The 18,430-nt window shown below is 38.1% G+C and overlaps 1 protein-coding gene across 1 annotated transcript in view; it reads left to right on the top strand.

Annotated features, from left to right (window-relative positions):
* LOC148350945 (uncharacterized) overlaps nucleotides 1-16,604 on the top strand; it is a 100,814-nt gene extending 84,210 nt beyond the window's left edge. The window contains exons 29-61 of the mRNA XM_088320147.1: nucleotides 2,971-3,024; nucleotides 3,101-3,145; nucleotides 3,412-3,456; nucleotides 3,551-3,604; nucleotides 4,763-4,816; nucleotides 6,151-6,204; nucleotides 6,348-6,401; nucleotides 6,655-6,708; nucleotides 6,787-6,894; nucleotides 6,974-7,027; nucleotides 7,450-7,557; nucleotides 7,636-7,689; nucleotides 8,764-8,817; nucleotides 8,913-8,969; nucleotides 9,061-9,114; nucleotides 9,200-9,253; nucleotides 9,322-9,375; nucleotides 9,440-9,493; nucleotides 9,572-9,679; nucleotides 9,876-9,983; nucleotides 10,330-10,437; nucleotides 10,528-10,581; nucleotides 10,669-10,731; nucleotides 10,802-10,855; nucleotides 11,259-11,294; nucleotides 11,383-11,400; nucleotides 11,487-11,522; nucleotides 11,609-11,635; nucleotides 11,720-11,770; nucleotides 12,330-12,498; nucleotides 13,539-13,648; nucleotides 13,734-13,955; nucleotides 14,854-16,604. Coding sequence (XP_088176273.1) covers nucleotides 2,971-3,024; nucleotides 3,101-3,145; nucleotides 3,412-3,456; nucleotides 3,551-3,604; nucleotides 4,763-4,816; nucleotides 6,151-6,204; nucleotides 6,348-6,401; nucleotides 6,655-6,708; nucleotides 6,787-6,894; nucleotides 6,974-7,027; nucleotides 7,450-7,557; nucleotides 7,636-7,689; nucleotides 8,764-8,817; nucleotides 8,913-8,969; nucleotides 9,061-9,114; nucleotides 9,200-9,253; nucleotides 9,322-9,375; nucleotides 9,440-9,493; nucleotides 9,572-9,679; nucleotides 9,876-9,983; nucleotides 10,330-10,437; nucleotides 10,528-10,581; nucleotides 10,669-10,731; nucleotides 10,802-10,855; nucleotides 11,259-11,294; nucleotides 11,383-11,400; nucleotides 11,487-11,522; nucleotides 11,609-11,635; nucleotides 11,720-11,770; nucleotides 12,330-12,498; nucleotides 13,539-13,648; nucleotides 13,734-13,955; nucleotides 14,854-15,000 — 2,376 coding nt within the window. The 3' untranslated portion in view covers nucleotides 15,001-16,604. The remainder of the gene's footprint in view (nucleotides 1-2,970; nucleotides 3,025-3,100; nucleotides 3,146-3,411; nucleotides 3,457-3,550; nucleotides 3,605-4,762; nucleotides 4,817-6,150; nucleotides 6,205-6,347; nucleotides 6,402-6,654; nucleotides 6,709-6,786; nucleotides 6,895-6,973; nucleotides 7,028-7,449; nucleotides 7,558-7,635; nucleotides 7,690-8,763; nucleotides 8,818-8,912; nucleotides 8,970-9,060; nucleotides 9,115-9,199; nucleotides 9,254-9,321; nucleotides 9,376-9,439; nucleotides 9,494-9,571; nucleotides 9,680-9,875; nucleotides 9,984-10,329; nucleotides 10,438-10,527; nucleotides 10,582-10,668; nucleotides 10,732-10,801; nucleotides 10,856-11,258; nucleotides 11,295-11,382; nucleotides 11,401-11,486; nucleotides 11,523-11,608; nucleotides 11,636-11,719; nucleotides 11,771-12,329; nucleotides 12,499-13,538; nucleotides 13,649-13,733; nucleotides 13,956-14,853) is intronic.
* Nucleotides 16,605-18,430: the final 1,826 nt, after the last annotated feature.

Raw genomic sequence — 18,430 nt, 5'->3', positions numbered from 1 at the left:
GCACTCGTTTTGGTTTGCACTTCACAATACAGCGACATCTACTGGTCAAATATTACACAGTGACCCTTTAAAATTGCATACAAATGTCTATCTCAAATTTCTTGTTTCTGATTGCGATATAGCCACTAAGAGGCAAGGAAGGGTCACTGTTTAAAAATTGGACACGCACAGATAGTATCTACTCGCTCATTTTACCTGAAACTAAAATGTCCTTTGTACAAGCAGTCAAGCAGAAAGAAATATTTTTATATTTTTTGCGTCTGATGTTTATCTGGAACCTTTAAAGAAAAAAGGTGATTTGTGATATATACTGGTACAGGTAGTTAGCGCATCCGGGGCACAGTTCTGAGGTCACGGGATCAAATCGAGCTACAAGCCTTCCTGTGAGTTTGCATGCCCCCCCGTGCTTGTGTGTGTTTCCTCCGGGCACTCTGGTTTCCTCCAACACTCCAAAAACATGCATGTCAGGTTAATAGGCCGGTCCAAATTGTCCCTAGAAGTGAATGAGCAAGAGAGTTGTCTGTTTCTGTGTGCCCTCCGACTGGCTGGCAAGTAGTTCGGGTGTCCCCTGCCCAATGCCCGAAGATAGCTGGGATGGGCTCCAGCACCCCTGCAACCCTACTGAGGATAAGCAGTGCAGACAATGGATGGATAGACGTTAACTGGTTGAATGTTTCAATCTATAAAATAAAAACTTGTTAAATGTAAATGGTCTGCATTTATATAGCGCTTTTCAAGTCAATAAACACCTCCCAAAGCGTTTTGCAATGTGATTCACATTTTTTCCCTTTTTACACACTAACTAACTCATAGCAGTGTCAGTCATGCAAGGCAACTACCTGCTATCGGGGGCATCAGGGATTCAGTGTCTTGCCCAAGGACACTTCGACATATAACTCAGAGTAGCCGGGAATCGAACCTGTGACCTCTTGATCCCTAGACGAGCGCTTTACCTCCTGAGCCAATGCCGCCCCATTGTTATGTTAAAGGTGGTGTATGTTGTTGATAGTGTCCTTAAAAACATTTTGTCAACAATGCCAAACTGAGTTTAAAGAACCTTCAATATTTTTTATTTTTTTTAGCTGCGCCTATCTGCCTTTTCTTACGTTTAATACGGAATGAGAAAAGAAAGGTGGGGATAAATTATTTCATGCTTCTCCCCTTGTTCTTTTAATGGTTAAAGTAGGAGAAGTTCTGTATTAAATACAGTTCAAACGCCAACCCAAACCCCTAAAATCATGAGAAAAATACAGAAATGCACGTACTTGCACGCAACACGTAAGAAGCTTGACAGAGGCTGCAATGAAGACTAAAACCAGAAGATGGCCTCAGCGAGTAGAAATGTTTCAAATTCCGTGCAGCACCTTTAAAAAGTATTCAATGTTAAAATTTGCATACATACCGTATTTTCCGCACTATAAGGCGCACCTAAAAGTCTTATTTTTTTTCAAAAGCTGACCATGCGCCTTATAACACAGTGCGCCTTATATATGGCTCAATATTAAATTCGCAAGGTCTCGCAACTACGAGAAACAGCCGCCGACTCCATTTTTCGCGCTGTGCATACTGGGAAATATTAAACGATTGGTAGTTGCCGGGGCTCGTGTTGTATTTGTTTACTAAGTGGCAAAATGGCTACCCCATTAAACTGCTTAATTCATATTCAACAAATACAGTATTTGTCTGAATCCAGGGTTTTGACTGGTGAAGATGTAAAGCACAATTTACCTTAAACAAACGCAGAATTATTCAGAATGTCACGTTTGACAGAGAGAGAGAGAGAGAGAGAGAGAGAGATTCTCTTTCATACGTGCATTTGTATAAAAAATGGCTCCTGTTAAGAGACACGCGTACAACGCCGAGTTTAAACTCAAAGCGATCAGTCACGCAGCACAACACGGCAATAGAGCGGCAGCGAGAGAGTTAAACTTAAATGAATCGATGGTACGGAAGTGGAGAAAGGATGAAGATAAGCCCCGCCAAGTAAGGAAAACTCAACAAAGTTTCCGTGGCATAAAGCAAAATGGCCAGAGTTAGAGGAGACACTTGAACAGTGGGTTGTTCAACAAAGAGCGGCAAGCAGAAGTGTCAGTACGATAACTATACGTATGAAGGCAACAGCGCTGGCACAAAAACACCGGACGTGTTGGATGGCCCATTCACTGAGATATGGTCAATTCGAACACAGCAGAAGAAGAATTCGAGGGATTCGTCGATGAGGAGCTTATAGAGTGATCTTTGTTTTTCTTTTGTGTGTTTACGTTTTACATTTTACAGTTATTATGTTATTGCTTTATTGTTATCGTTTTGCACTCGTTGTTTTTGCACATTACGAGTGTCACTTTATTGCGATTGCACTAACGTTTCATTTAAAATAACAGTATCAGACGTTTTTTTCTTTGCGTGTTGACTAAATGGACAAAAAATAAAATGATATGTCGATGTTGTTCAAAGATGTTAAAGCTGGTCACGAAAATGCTTTACCTCAGAGAAAATAATAAAACGGCTGTTTATTTATTTTGGGAGTGAATGGAGTTGTGGAAAGCTTGTTTGTTAATAAAGTTTGACTTTTTTGAATGTTTTGTTGACATTCCCTTGAGCGTGGCAACATCTAGAGGTTGCATAACGTAACTACATTCTCTACAGTAGTCAAGTCGTCACATTTATTTACCGTAAATAGCCCTTAATCCCAAAAATGTCTCGAAGGACTGCACAGGATTACAATTACAAAATTGCACAATTACCTGATCTTAAACCAGCATGCACTTATAGCGCCTTATAATGGGGTGCGTCTTATGTATGGCATAAGTTTTAAAATATATCATTCATTGAAGGTGCGCCTTATAACATGGTGCGCCATATAGTGCGGAAAATACGGTACATGCCATATTAGGTGTTTTTCATCTGTTTTGTCCCTCTGCATTAGAGTGACTTCCATTCATCAAGTGTCACGATTTCTCTGTGTTTTAGGGCCCAATAGGACCTGAGGGGCCAACTGGGGAGAATGGGTCAGAGGGCAAAAAGGTAAATTGATGGAATTACTAGGAAATACAATTTTAACCACGGAGGTGTAAATCATGTGCACCGATCACTGTAACAGGGTCCAGACGGTCCTCCAGGAAAATATGGCTTACTTGGACCTCAGGTGAGAAGGCCCTCAGGGGGACCATCTACATTTCCTGTTGTATGCTGTCTGAATGATATTCCTCCAGGGAGGTTAAAAGGATTTCCAATCAGTTATACTCAATGCAGTTTAGACGTGAAGAACTGTGGCATTTTAGCCTGTTCTGTAATACTGTATGTAAAGACTTCGGTTAATATATGTAGACTTTGCTGAGTGTTCTTTTTTCTAAAAGTGTTTCCATTCATTCAGTTATATAATGAAATGTGTACTTTTATATGATACTCCAGGGTAAAAACGGGGAGTCAGGGGAAACCGGGCCCAAAGGTTTTCCTGTGAGTTTATGCATCACTCAAGAACAACAACTTGGTCCGTGAGCATTTTATGAGTTGAAAACATTTAAAATTATATTTACTCTTCCTTCACCAGGGTATCAACGGACCATCAGGGTCGCCAGGTGACAAGGGAATTGCAGGCGAGCAGGTATGAACCTCACTTTCATCTTCACTCTTTGTTACTCTTGCTTTTAGGAGCATATTTACTCGCTTTATTGGATTTTCCTTGGCAGCAAACAGCCTCCTTCACCTTCCACTTGGAAACTTATATTGTTAAAAGAAAGAATTTCGCTAAAGGCAATAAAAAACACTCTTAAACCATTTTTTCATTCAAGTTATATCTATTATTCATATTCATTGTCACACATAAAAATTATACAGTACGACGCAACATACTTACTCAATTAAAAAAAAAGGAGTTAACTTTTGTGCCAGAATTAATTATTGTAAAATTAAGCCAATATAATGTTGTTAAAACACAAAATGGCTCTTTTATTTCATTCGTCTAGGAACATTTGCAAGCAGTCATGCAAAATAGCCAACAACAGAATCTTTTTAAGGTGTATGATTGTTTTTTTGGTTCTGTTTTTAAGATTCACAATCAAGGGACAACAATACATTTTTTGTGTTTTGTTTTTTATCTAGGCAGAGCACAGGAGAAGAAAAGCAATCAACATTACCCACTAATTAGCAAAAGGAAACAACGAAATATTAAATGGTAGTACAATACAATAATACATTAACATGTTCCCGAAGGGAGTTGGCTTAAGCTGAAGCTTTTAAGTCCCTACCTATCCCTATTTATTTTTTTCAAAACCAAAACAAGAAAAAAGAGTCTTAACCCACAAAAGAAATATTTGAAAATAAATATATTGCATTTCAAACTCACAAAAGTGTTGCTACAACTATAATATATAATACCCAAAGGAACTTTTTATATATTTATTGTCTTTAACATATTTCTTTATACTACAATAGCCGTTTCATTTTATAGGAACTGATATAAATTAGGGACATGAGGGACTTTGGCTTTTTAATGTTGTACAAGAATATTGGACCTCGAAGTTCTGTCGAAATACAAAAATTGAATACATTGGGAGTTGACGCTTGCTTGTTTTGTAATAATAAATAATAGAAATGCAATTTTCACTATACCTTCAGGTCTTAACATTTTGGATTTTAAAAACTGTGTATTTGTAAGCTATTTATACCAAGCTTTATGCATATTCCTAATAGCTTTCTTCTGTAATTAAACAAGCGTTTTTACAGTGCCCGCCTTTAGTCATTGAATCCTTGTTGTATTCAGGGGCCACCAGGGCCACCAGGACCTCTGGGATTATTAGGAGAAATTGGTCAAAAGGTGAGTGCAATCACACTAAATGCAGATTCATATTTGACACACACTAAACAGGTGGAAAACAACATTATATTGAGTAGCAGTTCAGTGACCAAATTAAATTGTAGTAAGTAGCAGGGCCGACAGCTTTAGCCGTTACAGCGCTCAGTCATAGACTCATCGCCGCTTCTCGCTTAGAGCATTCGCATGTCCGGCAAGTGCTTTATCGAACAACACAAAAACTGAGCATTGACCGAAGAATGTATAAATTTATTAATCTTACAGTCTGGTATTTAAAAAAAAAAAAAAACTCTTATACACGTATTTTCTTCTTAAAAAATGGTGGATGTATCAACCCAAGTGCCCACCTTTGATCACAAAATGGAGATAGTCGTAGTGCCTTTTTAAACCCTATATGGTATCCCAAAAAAGCCAAAACTTAGCAAAATAATGTACTTTTTTAAGGTACAGTTACATGGAGATATGTTTTTTATAGCACTATTGCTCTGATGCATTTACAACTTGGGACAGTCTCTTGTAAAGAAGTGCTTGTTAATTCTAACATTCTCTTTTATCTCAAGTTTTCTTCTAAAGGGACATCGTGTAATATTTTGCGTATCCTATTGGTACCAAAAAAAACATCTATCATAAAGAAAACTACCGATTTGAACAATAAGCAAAACTTAATTAGCTATCATTTAAACATGCCTTTTTAAATACTTGTTTTTTTAAGACATTTGTATGCATTTCATATCACATGAGGATAAGCTACAGGAAGCTGACATCATTATCTGACGTGTTGCTGCTTAGGGTACTCTAAAAGTCAAGTCTTGTTTTTTTGTATACCCTTTAATCACAAAGAGTCTCAAAGGGCTGCACAGACCACAGATTATTGCAAACCACAGACTATTATTACAAAACCTTGTGAAAATATAGGCAAACAAAGTGATAAGTAAGATGGTGCAATTTGGCTAGTTTGAATCTAGGTAGTTTGTATTATTTCTTTAACTTTGTAGCAATGGTTTTTTGGTTGCACTACAACAGGGGTCAGCAACCGAAAATATAGATAGAGCATTAAGGACTAAAAAATGGATGTAGCCGCTAATGTAAAAAAAGAAATACAGCCTTGAAAAACATTTATGTTTTATTTGAAAACACATTTATGTTTGATTTGAAACCACTGAAACCAGATTTTAAAATATGTATTTTCCTTTTTCTGTTTCCAAACATGTTTTTGAAATACTCCAGGGAGCCACTAGGGCTACGCTAAAGAGCCACATGCAATTTCTATTTTGACATGGCAACGTTCTACCACTGTGTTAAATACAGGTAATTCATATCTATTGTGTGCCCATCAGGGACCTCCAGGTAGTGCCGGGGAACCGGGACTGCCGGGCGAGCCAGGAGATAAGGTAGAATTGCATTAAGTTGTTTGGTTTTGTCTATTTTTTATGCCTAAGTTTTAAAATATATTTCACGTTTTAGTATTCGAATCCTTATATACACAAAGTTGACATTGTGTAAATTAATATTAATATATGTGTATGGGTGACAGGGAGCCATTGGCGCAGACGGGAGTATCGGCGAGCAGGGACTTATTGGCCCTCGGGTAAGGAATCTTGTTTATATTTTCTATAACAAAATTCATAAATAAATGGAAGTATTTTACAAATGTAACTCTTTGCAAGTTTTTTTGTACTCATTAGAATGAGTCCAAGTTTTGGAAAAATATCACATTCATCACATTTACTACAGCAAACCAATTAAATAGGATTATTTATCAAAAAGTATAGCTACTTATTATAAAAATCCCCTCTGGGGAACTTTTGCCTACAAAAATAAATCATGTTGTGTGTTAACAGGGCGAGCCAGGATTGGAGGGTGAAGCTGGTCCTGCTGGGCCTGATGGGACTAAGGTAACTGGAGTAAATCAAAACCCTGACCTAGAAAGTCCTCTTAGACAAGACTCGGTTTAATAAAACTGTTTGTGCCAGGGGGAAAAAGGCAACATGGGCCAGGAGGGCGACATTGGTGAAAAGGGCGAGACTGGTTTAAAGGGAAAGGAGGGCCCGCTTGGTAGTCCTGGAATCACTGGCGTCAGAGTAAGAGAATTTAGGATTGTGAAACAACATCAATATCCACATCCTGTTTTTCCCCCTTATTTATGCATTTTTTTTTTAGGGCCAAGAAGGGAAATGTGGTAAAATTGGAGAAAGAGGCAAACTCGGTGCTAAGGTCTGTGTCATTGTTTTTTGTTTTTTATGTTCAAAACAATAATTATGAATAGATTTATGTAGCTGGTATACATAATAATTTGTCACAGCTACCTCAGACTAAGGCTAGAATTGAACAACAGATTAAAGTGTCCAATATAGCTGCCAACTTTGATCTTTAAGGGCGATAACAGATATACATTCCAGATATACTTTGACTTAAACAGACAATCAAAACAAATCCAATTTTAAAAAAAATTCTCTGCCAACATTTTATTTATTTTGAATCTACCACTGTACCACTAACATAATGCAACATATCATAGGGAAGCTAACATAAATTAGCATAGCTGTGAACACACACACATTAGTCACAGGCATAATTGTTGTCAAAAAATTGTCCTGTAACCTAATTTTGTATTTGTTTTTTATTACATTTTTTAGGGTGCAAAAGGTCACCAAGGCCACCTCGGGGAGACCGGAACTGTGGGCAAGACCGGCCCGCAGGGCAGTGTCGGGCCAAAAGGCTCCAGAGGAACCATTGGACATGTGGTATAATATACTGCTTAATTATTGCATTTCCAAACTATGATAATATGTTTCAAGTTTACTATGGGTTTTTTCTTTTAGGGAGCTCCAGGCCGAATGGGTCAACAAGGTGATACGGGCCTTTCGGGTTATGAGGTACACTTGCCCTACAATGACATGCTCTATATATGAGCTACTATAGTCATGAGAAATTCAATATATAAGCTGTCTTTCAAACAAAAACCTTTCCTGACATACGAGACAAATCAAAGCTGTGAGAATTTCTAGACACAACCAGTTGAGGACCAAGTGCTTGATATAGCTAAACGCCAGCATCAGCTCGTCCCAGTTAGCAAGTCCATTTCCCGTAATGCAAACTTGATCCCGCACTCTTGTGTTGTGTTGTTTTTTTTGTTTTGTTTTTTAAATTGCATTACATTCCACATATACGCAACATTTTTAAGGAGAAGCAGAGACAAATCTGCTTGGATAGTTTTTTCTTTATAAAACCTTTAGAAAGTGAAAATGTTGCGAGTCCAGCTGAAAAGGCAAAAGAAAGTGAAGAAAAGTATAAACTGAAACAGTAAAAAGGAGAAAATAAATAGTGAAGTTAATATAAAGTTACATTAACTTGAAGTGTATAATAAGTGCTTACGTATCACGACAGTCTCTCCTGTTTTCTGACTCCTCCATCACCACGCATACTTCTCCAATAGCAACTACCAACTTCTTCCATGGCAAGTGCTCATAATAAACTCGCATTTTATTTCATTAATATAATGTTATTTATCTTATCATTGTTTCTTTATGTTCAATTACTATATGTATGTGTTTTAGTGTTTAGTAAATTGTTTTATAGCTATTTATGGTTAACTTGGAGGATTTGGGGAGGCCCAGCAGATTGTTTTTCAGTTATTTCTTATAGTGAAAATGTGTTCAAGTTAAGATAAATTATAGATACAAATTCATCTCAAATGTAGAGGGTGCACTATACTTAAGCTCAATCAGATTTCTCTATTTAGGAAGTATTTCTTCCATATCCTTGACATCACACTTAGTCCTGCTGCTCTAATGCACTTTTGACTAGTTTGTCTGTAGGCCTTAATATTTTCTAGCAACCACTCTATATACCCAAATCGGATTTCAGCCCTGAGACCCGAATACAAATCCAGTCTACATGATCAATTCTAAAGATTATTTGTTGTTCGTCTCTCCCCCCCACTATTTCAGGGCCATCATGGACCCTCTGGCCCAATGGGGCGTCCAGGACCAAAAGGTGAAAAGGTACATCTTACATCAACTTTAGTTAATTACCAGTTGTTCATCGCCATACGCAGCGCCTAGTGACTGAGTAGTTTGTCCATTTTGTGCGGTTGCAGGGCGAGCAGGGGGACGACGGCAAAACCGAGGGTCCGATCGGTCCTCCAGGTGACATAGTAAGTCACCCAATGTCTTACGTAGCATGTTTCATCAAAAGCTGGAAGAACATCTCAATTTTTTAGTTACTACTATGCCTCTTTCTTGCAGGGTCCTCCAGGTGACAGGGGGGAGCGAGGGGAATCAGGTGACCCAGGGTACAAAGTAAGAACAATTAGAAGTGGCAAGTATAGGCTATAAAGATCATATTCAATTTGGAGCGCTTATCTCGTGGCTGTTGTTTTGACAGGGTCAAGTGGGTGTGGATGGGGAACGAGGTCGTGCCGGGGCTCCTGGACTTCCTGTGAGTTTGCCGTCACTCGTTTTAGTTATTACGACATCCATTCGTAACAAGTCCACAATTACATGCAGGGACATCCCGGACCTCGTGGCATTCAAGGAACAAAAGGCGTTAAAGGAGCTCAAGTAAGACCTAGATCATGCTTGTCGTGAGCAATGCTTTGATTTAACCGACCTTTTCTCTTCTAAGGGTCAAAAAGGCAAAAGGGGTCCGGTTGGAGTAAAAGGAGCCAGAGGAACTGAGGTGAGTCAAGTTTCTCACCAATTTACTGATTTTAAAGAATTGAACCAAAATATTTTTTTCATCTATACTCTGCCACAGGGTAAAGTCGGTCCAACTGGACCCAGAGGTGTGGTGGGCAGAGAGGGACAGGAAGGATTACCCGGGATAGATGGAACAACAGGAAAGGATGGAAGCAAAGGCCTGCCGGTAGGAGACAAATATTGGGGGTTTGTAATTAAAAAAACATTTAGTAATGTAGAAACATCAGACACTATTTGTGTTTTCTCTTACATCTGTAGATGCTGCTAAGTGCTATAAACAAAACAAAATAGTCAACATGCATTTCCAATAAGTATTATTAGGTAATTAACACTGATAATTCAGTCATTGAAAATGTGTCCAGGGAGAGCATGGAAATGATGGTGAGATTGGCCTCCCGGGAAAAGCTGGCTCTCGTGGCAAAACCGGTGTTACAGGACTACCAGGAGATCAGGGGGCATTTGGACCAAAGGTAAGGACTTAGGATGGTGGTCAAAAACCTACCATTGTATCATACAACCTTGAATCACACATTGTAGTGAGTTTGACAAGTTGAAAACTGTTACTCTATTTGGCTTCAGAGCAAATCACTTGCCAACCAACCACACTAATGCATAACTACTAACTGAATTTACATAACTGTACACATGTGCAAATATAAATTTTCTAACAAAGGCGATGGAGTTAAACATTACCTATTACTTCACCTGAATTGTAAACTTTACCTACTTCTTGGTGCTTGATGCTCTCGGGCAAAATGTGTCAAGATAATTTAGATGTGTATCAAACAGTTAAAAAAAAATGATGCTTTATTTTAGGGAGAGCGAGGTCTTCGCGGACAAAACGGACCACCAGGTAAAAGAGGTTTTCGAGGTGGAATGGGACTTCCAGGAAAACAGGGAGATGCCGGACCAAAAGGACAACCTGTGAGTTTAGCAGACATGCCCAAAGTTAACAATTTATCAGGTACTATTAATACGAACTCATAGTAATGATCATTCCAAATTATCATTCAGGGGGATGTCGGTGAATCTGGCTTTCCTGGAATTCTTGGAGTTTTTGGTCCAAAGGTATGAATAGAAAAAAATAATGACGATGTAACATCCTGTATATTCTGGACGTTCAGAAATATTAATTGCATGTGTTTCTTTGTTCAGGGGCCTCCTGGAGATTTTGGGCCAAAAGGCATTCGAGGTCCAAAGGGTCCACTGGGAGACATGGTGGGAAGATAAGACAATCTACAACTAGTATTTAGTTTCCTTCTTTGGTCTAATTAATACGCTTTTTCAGGGCCGACGTGGTGTCATGGGCCCCGTTGGAATTATCGGCCCCAGAGGAAGTGTGGTACGTAACACTTTATATAGTGTATCACAGTTTCAACAAAATAACTGGAACTTCACCAACAATAGAGACAATAAGAATATTTAACAAACAAAAATCAAAGACACTTTTGAAACATCAAAATGTTCATTTTTTTATAAATGTGAAACCTTACTTCAAAAATATAGTCACCTATGACTCTAAATCTTGTCTCCAATGAAACGAAGAATTAACTTTTGAACACATATTTGAATCTTCAATTCTTTTAACAATATTATTTAGAAGGATAATCATTTTCTACATCGTTTTGGGCAAATTATTTAAACAATTTCAAAATTCCTGAAATTAGTATCCTAAAATGTTTGTTATGAAGACAATTCAGAAAATTAAATAGACCTTAATGAACAGAAAGTTGTTTTTTTTTCAGGGCCCCAGAGGAGAGAAGGGCAACCGTGGTTCTATGGTAATTATCTTTCTGAATCATTTTTTTAACACATTGTAGTTTAAATATGTTTTAAACATTATATGGGGGTCCTGCTTTTTCCAAACAGGGAGTTCAAGGACCTAGGGTATGTTCTACATGTTTTCTATCTTGTATTTGTTGTTATTTTAAGCAAAAAGACTCACCCTGTGTGCATATTCTTGTCTTGTTTAGGGAGCTCCGGGACCCCGTGGACGCCGTGGCCCTCCAGTAAGTCCTTCTTTATTTTTTACTTTAATATATTTGAATCGTGAGGTTTTTGTATTCATCATTTGTGTTACTTTGCTTTCTTTTAGGGTCCTATGAGTGTCCCTTCATCATTTGTAAGATTGTTTTGACTTATTGCCACGTTATACAAAACAAGAAAAAAGAAATAAGCTATCATTATTTTATGTTTGCCTCTTCAGAAAGATGACGGTGTTTTGTATATGGATTCACACAGCCAGCTCAAGAATGAGGTTTGTGAGTTGTCATTGCTCTTCCCTCAAAAAAGATGGCTAGAACTCAAAAGAGCATCAAAGCCTCAACATGGTCAACTTTTGAAAGATTTTTATGTTAATTGATCAGTTTAAACTATAGTAGACACCCAAAAAAAAAGAAGGAAGACATCAATGGATTTTGAACTTACAAGAAAAAAGAGAGAAGCCTTCAGATAATAATAATAATAATAATAATTTCCTTTGTATTGTCATTCTTTGTAACAATGTACACAGAACGAAATAAGGGATTGCCACCAGTTCTAAGGCTCTCCCCTGAGTTTTCTCTCTTTTTTTTAGTCTCCAAGGTTACAAAAAACAGATAGGGGTGTGAAAAACACAGAACAGCAATATGATTGGCCGATAGTGACAATGACGTAATAATCACAACAATGAACTAGAGCACGCAAAATTTGTCAAAATAAGGAACTGGCATCCTATGAAACCTCGTTTGAGGTGTCCAATATTAAAAACAGAATTTAATTATCTGTTCTCTCAATCTGTAGTAAAGATTTACCCACTTGTCGTGTGTTATTACTAGAATAAGCTTGTGATGGACCTGCCCATGCTGGACCAGGGTGCAGAGATCTTCAAGACCCTACACTACCTCACTAACCTGATCCAAAGCCTGAAGAACCCACTGGGCACTAAAGAAAATCCTGCGCGCATCTGCAGGGACCTGCACAGCTGTGAACACAAATTAAATGATGGTATGGAAATGTATTATTTAGAAGAATCAATTAATAATGATGATGATGACAATAATCATTTTCATCACCCTTCCTACACAAACACAGTTGAATGTTTTAAAAACAAACATAGACACAACATAAACAGAGAAGACATGGATTTTGACCGTGCAAGAAGACCAGAGAGAGAAGCCTCCAGATGAGAGAATTTCATTCACATTACTAAAGCTCTCTCCTGAGGCCTCTCTTTTTATTGAATATTAAGGTTACAAAAAACAGATCAGCCCCAAGGGGTGTGGAAATTAGAGAACAACAACATGATTGGCAGATGGAGACAATGATGTAATATTCAAAACAACTAACGACGATCCGCAATAATAGTCAAAACAAAAAACTGGCATCGTATGAAATATATTTTCGATTTGGCCAATATTAAAACAGAATAAACGTATTACTTATCAAAACACACATTTCAAAATGTTTCCTCGCGATGGAAAGTCACATAACATCCTTAGGGAAATAGGTTTTATTTATTTTTATTTTTTGAACTGGCCCCTAAGTACTAGTTAGCTACAAAATGATAGTTAATAGATACAGCAGCTACGTTTATATTTGTAAAAATATTCTCAAATTGTGTACTAATTTACTGCGGATGCCTACTAGCTAGCTACAAAACTCTGGCGTTACTCTCCTGGTGTTATCTTTAGTTACTGGCAATGTTGTACGTTGTGCAGAACACTTACAGTAAATAAATGCCAATCTAAAAAACAGCTAGCTAATTAATCCCGTTACAACCATTGTTTTGCAAGAATGGGGTAAAACCCTTTGTATAACGTCCACCCAAACATTGAGGGTTTTTTTAGATATTAAAAAAGCACGTTTACATGAATAAATATAGTATTTCATGCACAGTACTGTCTTTGTTACACAGTGACAAGTTTCGCATTAGCATATAACAGCATAAATGTTCAGTGGAATTACAGCAACAAAGTTCAAACCTGAACTCGTAAAGACTGTTATGCTAACAAATAAAAGCTAACTCAATGCTATCATGCTCTTAGGCACTTATTGGATTGACCCTAACCTCGGCTGCACATCCGACACCATCGAAGTCTCCTGCAACTTTACCGGAGGCGGACAGACTTGCCTGAAACCAATAACTGTGTCCAAGGTATAAAAAAAGCCTTGGTGGATATAAAAGCTCTGTTGTATTGATAACATGGCACTTTTGTACACACTTTGTCTGGTTCTTGCAGCCAGCAGTCACCGTAGGGCGCATTCAGATGAATTTCCTTCACCTGTTAAGCGCGGAAGCGGTGCAGTACGTCACCATCCACTGCCTGAACATCTCCGTTTGGAGCACCGCCCAACATTTGCCGGCGTCCAAGGAATCCTCTGTGCGTTTCAAAGCGTGGACCGGTGAAATATTTGAGGCTGGAGGAGAGCTCGAGCCTGATGTCCTGGAGGACTCTTGCTGGGTTTGTTCTTCTTTATTCTGGATGTGTTGTAAATTGTTGTAAAATGCTAGCATCAAAGGCAGATTGTTGTTTATATTGAGGCAAGGGGTTTTCCTAACCTCAAGGATAGTTTAAAATGAAAAGTGACATTGATTCTAGTAGTTAACATTAGACTAGTATAGGGGGTGGTAACTCAACATGTTGAAAGAGCCACATTGGACCAGAAAAAACTATCGTATGTTTGGAGCTGCAAAAATTTAAAAGCTTTCAATATATATAGGAAGGCAACTCGCACAACTAACAAGTTGGCACTAAACCACTAACCAAATGTCCAAGCATTGCCAACATTACCACTTGAGTGGCCCCTTCTCAAGGTCTCTTTATTTTCCTCATGCTGAGGTTTTGAGTTTTTCCTTGCCCGCATGTTGGTTTAAGATCAGGAGACGGTGTAATTGTAACCTGTGCAGCCATTTCAGACCTTTTGTGATTAAGGGCTATACAAACAAATGTGACATGACTTGTGCGTTTTCCATTGACATCTTTACAACCGTGATCTTAGATTCCCATCAAATGAGGCCAGTGATATTTTTAGATTGATCATTTGTTGCTCAATTACAATGATATGTATAATATCTTTCATATAACATGAGGCTCACTTAGAGGTAGTTGACTTGGTTCTCCACCATCCTGCTATTAAGGGTACCCCCCAAAAACCTTGTGAAAGGCTAGACAAAAAATAGAATAAAAATGGTCGCTTTGAGTCTCTGCAGTTTTTATTCTTCCTTGTCTTTTGTAGCACAGCATTTTGAGTTGCAATACAGCAACATCTAGTAGTCAAATATTACAAAGTGTCTCTTTAAGAGAGGATTGGTCAGCACAAGACTTGTTTTCTGAATCAATATAATACACGTGCTTACAGATGAAAGACGGCCGCTGGCACCACACCCGCTTCGTGTTCCATTCTCTGGACCCGTCCCTGCTCCCCGTGACTGATGTGGTCAGTCTTCCCAAGACGGGCCCTGGATCGCACTACCACCTGGAGATTGGTCCCGTCTGCTTCGTGTGAATGGGGAAGCGGGGTTTCGGTTGGATTTCCGGTAGTCTTACCCCCGGCAGCCCGGTCCAGACCCCCCTTGCCGACTCGTTTGCGCCAACCTTTCAATGAGAAGAGTGGACAAGAAAGGGCAAGGGGGATTTCTTGCACTATGCTCTCAACAGGTTTTTGCAGGTCCTGTGTAAAACAAACACAAAAATAAGCCTGCACCATCTCTCTGGAACAATTAAAGTGGAGGGACCTCTGCTGGAATACAATTATAACTTATTTTTACATTTCAGTTAGGGCACTTGTTTTGATACACGTTATTGGGCAACACCATGAAAAAGAAATCTAATATCTTATGAAATTATAATAACAAAAATGTACATATATGTATTGTTCTGATTCCCTTGATAAATGTTTATCTCATCTTCAAGTGCAATAGAAATTATAAAGATAATTTTACAACTCTAAGGTTAAATTGAAAAAAGAGGGGGAAGTGTTTTATTGTGTTTTATGTCGGTGCTTATCTCCTTCCCAAAAGACACGTTTTGTTTGGCTGTTGGGTGGAGCATAATTCACGCGTATTTATTTGATCGTGTGTGCTTTAAAAGGGAGTGTGTAAAAGCAGTGGTGAGAGAAAAAAAATCTTTTTTATAGATGCCACTGATGTGAATATCTGCAGCTTTAGTAATATGGGCAGAAATTATATATGAAATATGAAAACATTTATATAGTGTTTTTTGTTTGTTTGTTTTTTACAATTTTGAGTCAATTTGGGATCATTAAATCCGCACATCCTTGTTTTGTCTAAGATAAAACAATGAAGGGTGCTAATAATTTTGCTGTAACTACACCACTGTGCTCCCATAATTTTTGTTCATAGTGCAGGCTCGCTTAAATTAATTTAAATCAAAACACATACATGCAGTGTGTATTCTTTAGATTACAACTTTATTTTCCACTCATCTTCATCCTCTTGGTTGTGAAAAGTCTTAGTGATGCACCATCCTTTTTTTTTTCAAACATTTGAATTATTTTGTACATAGCACCCTATGCAGCATTTGTGTATGTGATACTCATTAAAATAAAAAAGGAAAAAAATAGATGTTTATGTACCCTTGATCCCTTTTGCTAATTTAATTTTATTTAATTTGAGGACTAGTAAATATCTGTCCATTCTCAATGTGGAAAACTGTTATATGACTCTATATAAATATCAGTTCACCCAACAGGTCTTGGAGTTTATATATATATTTTTTCTCATGTGTACATTTTGAGGCTTCGGAGAACAAATTCATTACAATACAAATTGTTTTTATTTTTTATTATCTACTATGTACTGTATTGGGTCTCTTTCTATTGTGTTTTTAAGGAAAAACAAAATGATAAATATGTGAAGTGATTCTTATATTTTGTTTTGGAATGTTTGATAGTTTTGTTGTAGACATGAAGCCAAGCTAAGGAAACCAGTCATGTTTGCGCATGACCAGCTAGTAAAATAAAAAATACAGCCTGTCTGTCATTGGAGTGTCTTAATATTAGGTAAAAAGTAAATCCCACTGTTACAATAGTTAAAAATCTGCTCTCTATTCAACATTTCCTTTGTTCATTCAATAAAAAAAACCTTTGCATTTCCTTGTGAAAGTTTTTTTTAAGTAATTATATACAAAAAATGCAAAAAATGATAATGTGTCACGTACCAGGAACGGGGGTGGGGCCCTTATTGCGTTCGTTTTACTCAGTTTTATTTAGAAGGAGAAAGGAACTTTCATCCACGATCCGATGATCGTCAGTCACGGGTAGCAGATAGCTGAACGCAGAAGTGGCACTTCCGTGTCGCGCGAAGGTAGTTGTTGCCAACGAGGGGGGAAAAAAAAACTGGTCAATGGCCGGGGCGGAGGAGCAAAAACATAAACCGGTTCAGAGGAAAAAAGGTTGGCAACGGAAATCAGACAGAGACCAGGGCAGGCTAGAATCAGGAGTCACAAAAGTTTGCCTAGCGTGTAGCATAGGTTCACAAACGATCCGACGAGTCCACGGCTGTTGGCGCCAACGGAGCAGACTCAGGTGCCCCAAATCAGTAATCATGACATAATGTGGTTCAATTCTGTTGTCAACGTTAAACATGCTCTCTTCAAATATTGTTAGAGTGACACAGAGTTGCCATTTGGTGAATACATTATAAATACTATGTTGCCAAATATGGAACGCAAAAGATAAAACTTGAAAAGGCTGCATTGCCAAATAACAGTCATTGTTATCACAAAAGAAACTGATTCCCAACTAAAACTCCAGAAAAAGGCCACTAGCATGGGGTTTCAAACTCAATATCCTTGGGGCCAGTGAGTTTTGGCCGCATCCAGGTTTCCACGAGAAAAGTGCTGATAGAAATATAACTTTGTTCTCAAATGTCTTTTAAGTTTTGTTTTTTTTTCAATAGGAAATAAGTTCTCTCTCTCTCTCTCTCTCTCTCTCTCTCTCTCTCTCTCTCTCTCTCTCTCTTGAGAGAGAGAGAGAGAGAAAGAATTAATAACAAATCAATCACGAAAGACTACATAAGTGAAAACTTGAATAATTATTATAATTCAGAATCTAGTGTTAGTCTTGAGAGTTTAGTTTTCTGAACAAAAACTGTTCCAAGCATTGCTTCCTGCAAAATGATGAATAGTAACATTTAAAATTGTTTATAGCGTGGTTAGTTGGTTATGTGTAGAACTGCATTCCCTCAACTGTTAAAAAAAACAGTCAACACATTCAATGCCAAACACTGATTCTTCAACGCCTGGCCATCGCCCCTACATCGTTAATGAATAACTATATACATGCCAAACCTTTAGACCAGGGGTCGGCAACCTATGACACGCGATGGGTTAACCAGTATATATATATTTATATATATATACTTTTTTAAGCGCATTTACCTGAAATTTAAACCATTTCAGTTGCGCACCGTGTTGTTTAGAGGCTTTACGGTCGTGCCCCTCCTCCTCTGCTCCGTTTCCCAGCCAACAAAACACAGGCACGCGATAAACGAATGACGCATGACCGCTCCTCCAGCGAAAAAATGTTGTTCTTTTCAGTCAGCGTGGGCAAATGACTGGGGCTTTGTGCAGAAAAAATGATCGTGCTGTTTGTGCATTATGCCTCGATAGCGTTATACCTCGCACATGAAGGGTTAAACGTCAACACTTAACGAATCATGAACATGAATTCAACGACGAGTCTGACAAGGCGGAGACATTCAAACGTGCTGTGTCCAGGTACGGCAAACAAACACAGACCCTGAAAACCATTGTCACTGCTAAATGCCATTGCTCACTGCATAGCAAAGCACGGAAAAACTTTTACTTAATGCTAATATATTAAAGAAGCGTTCTTTTCTAGCTCTAAGGTTTTGTTTGGTGGCTTGCCTAACAAATAGGCAATCAAAAACAAGAATAAAACACAGCCCCATGTC

This window comes from Urocampus carinirostris, chromosome 16 (assembly GCF_059441175.1).
Source record: "Urocampus carinirostris isolate Australia breed hairy pipefish chromosome 16, RoL_Ucar_1.0, whole genome shotgun sequence".
Taxonomy (NCBI): Eukaryota; Metazoa; Chordata; class Actinopteri; order Syngnathiformes; family Syngnathidae; genus Urocampus; species Urocampus carinirostris.
Note: the sequence above shows the minus strand (reverse complement) of the source record. Positions and strands in the feature narration are given on the sequence as shown.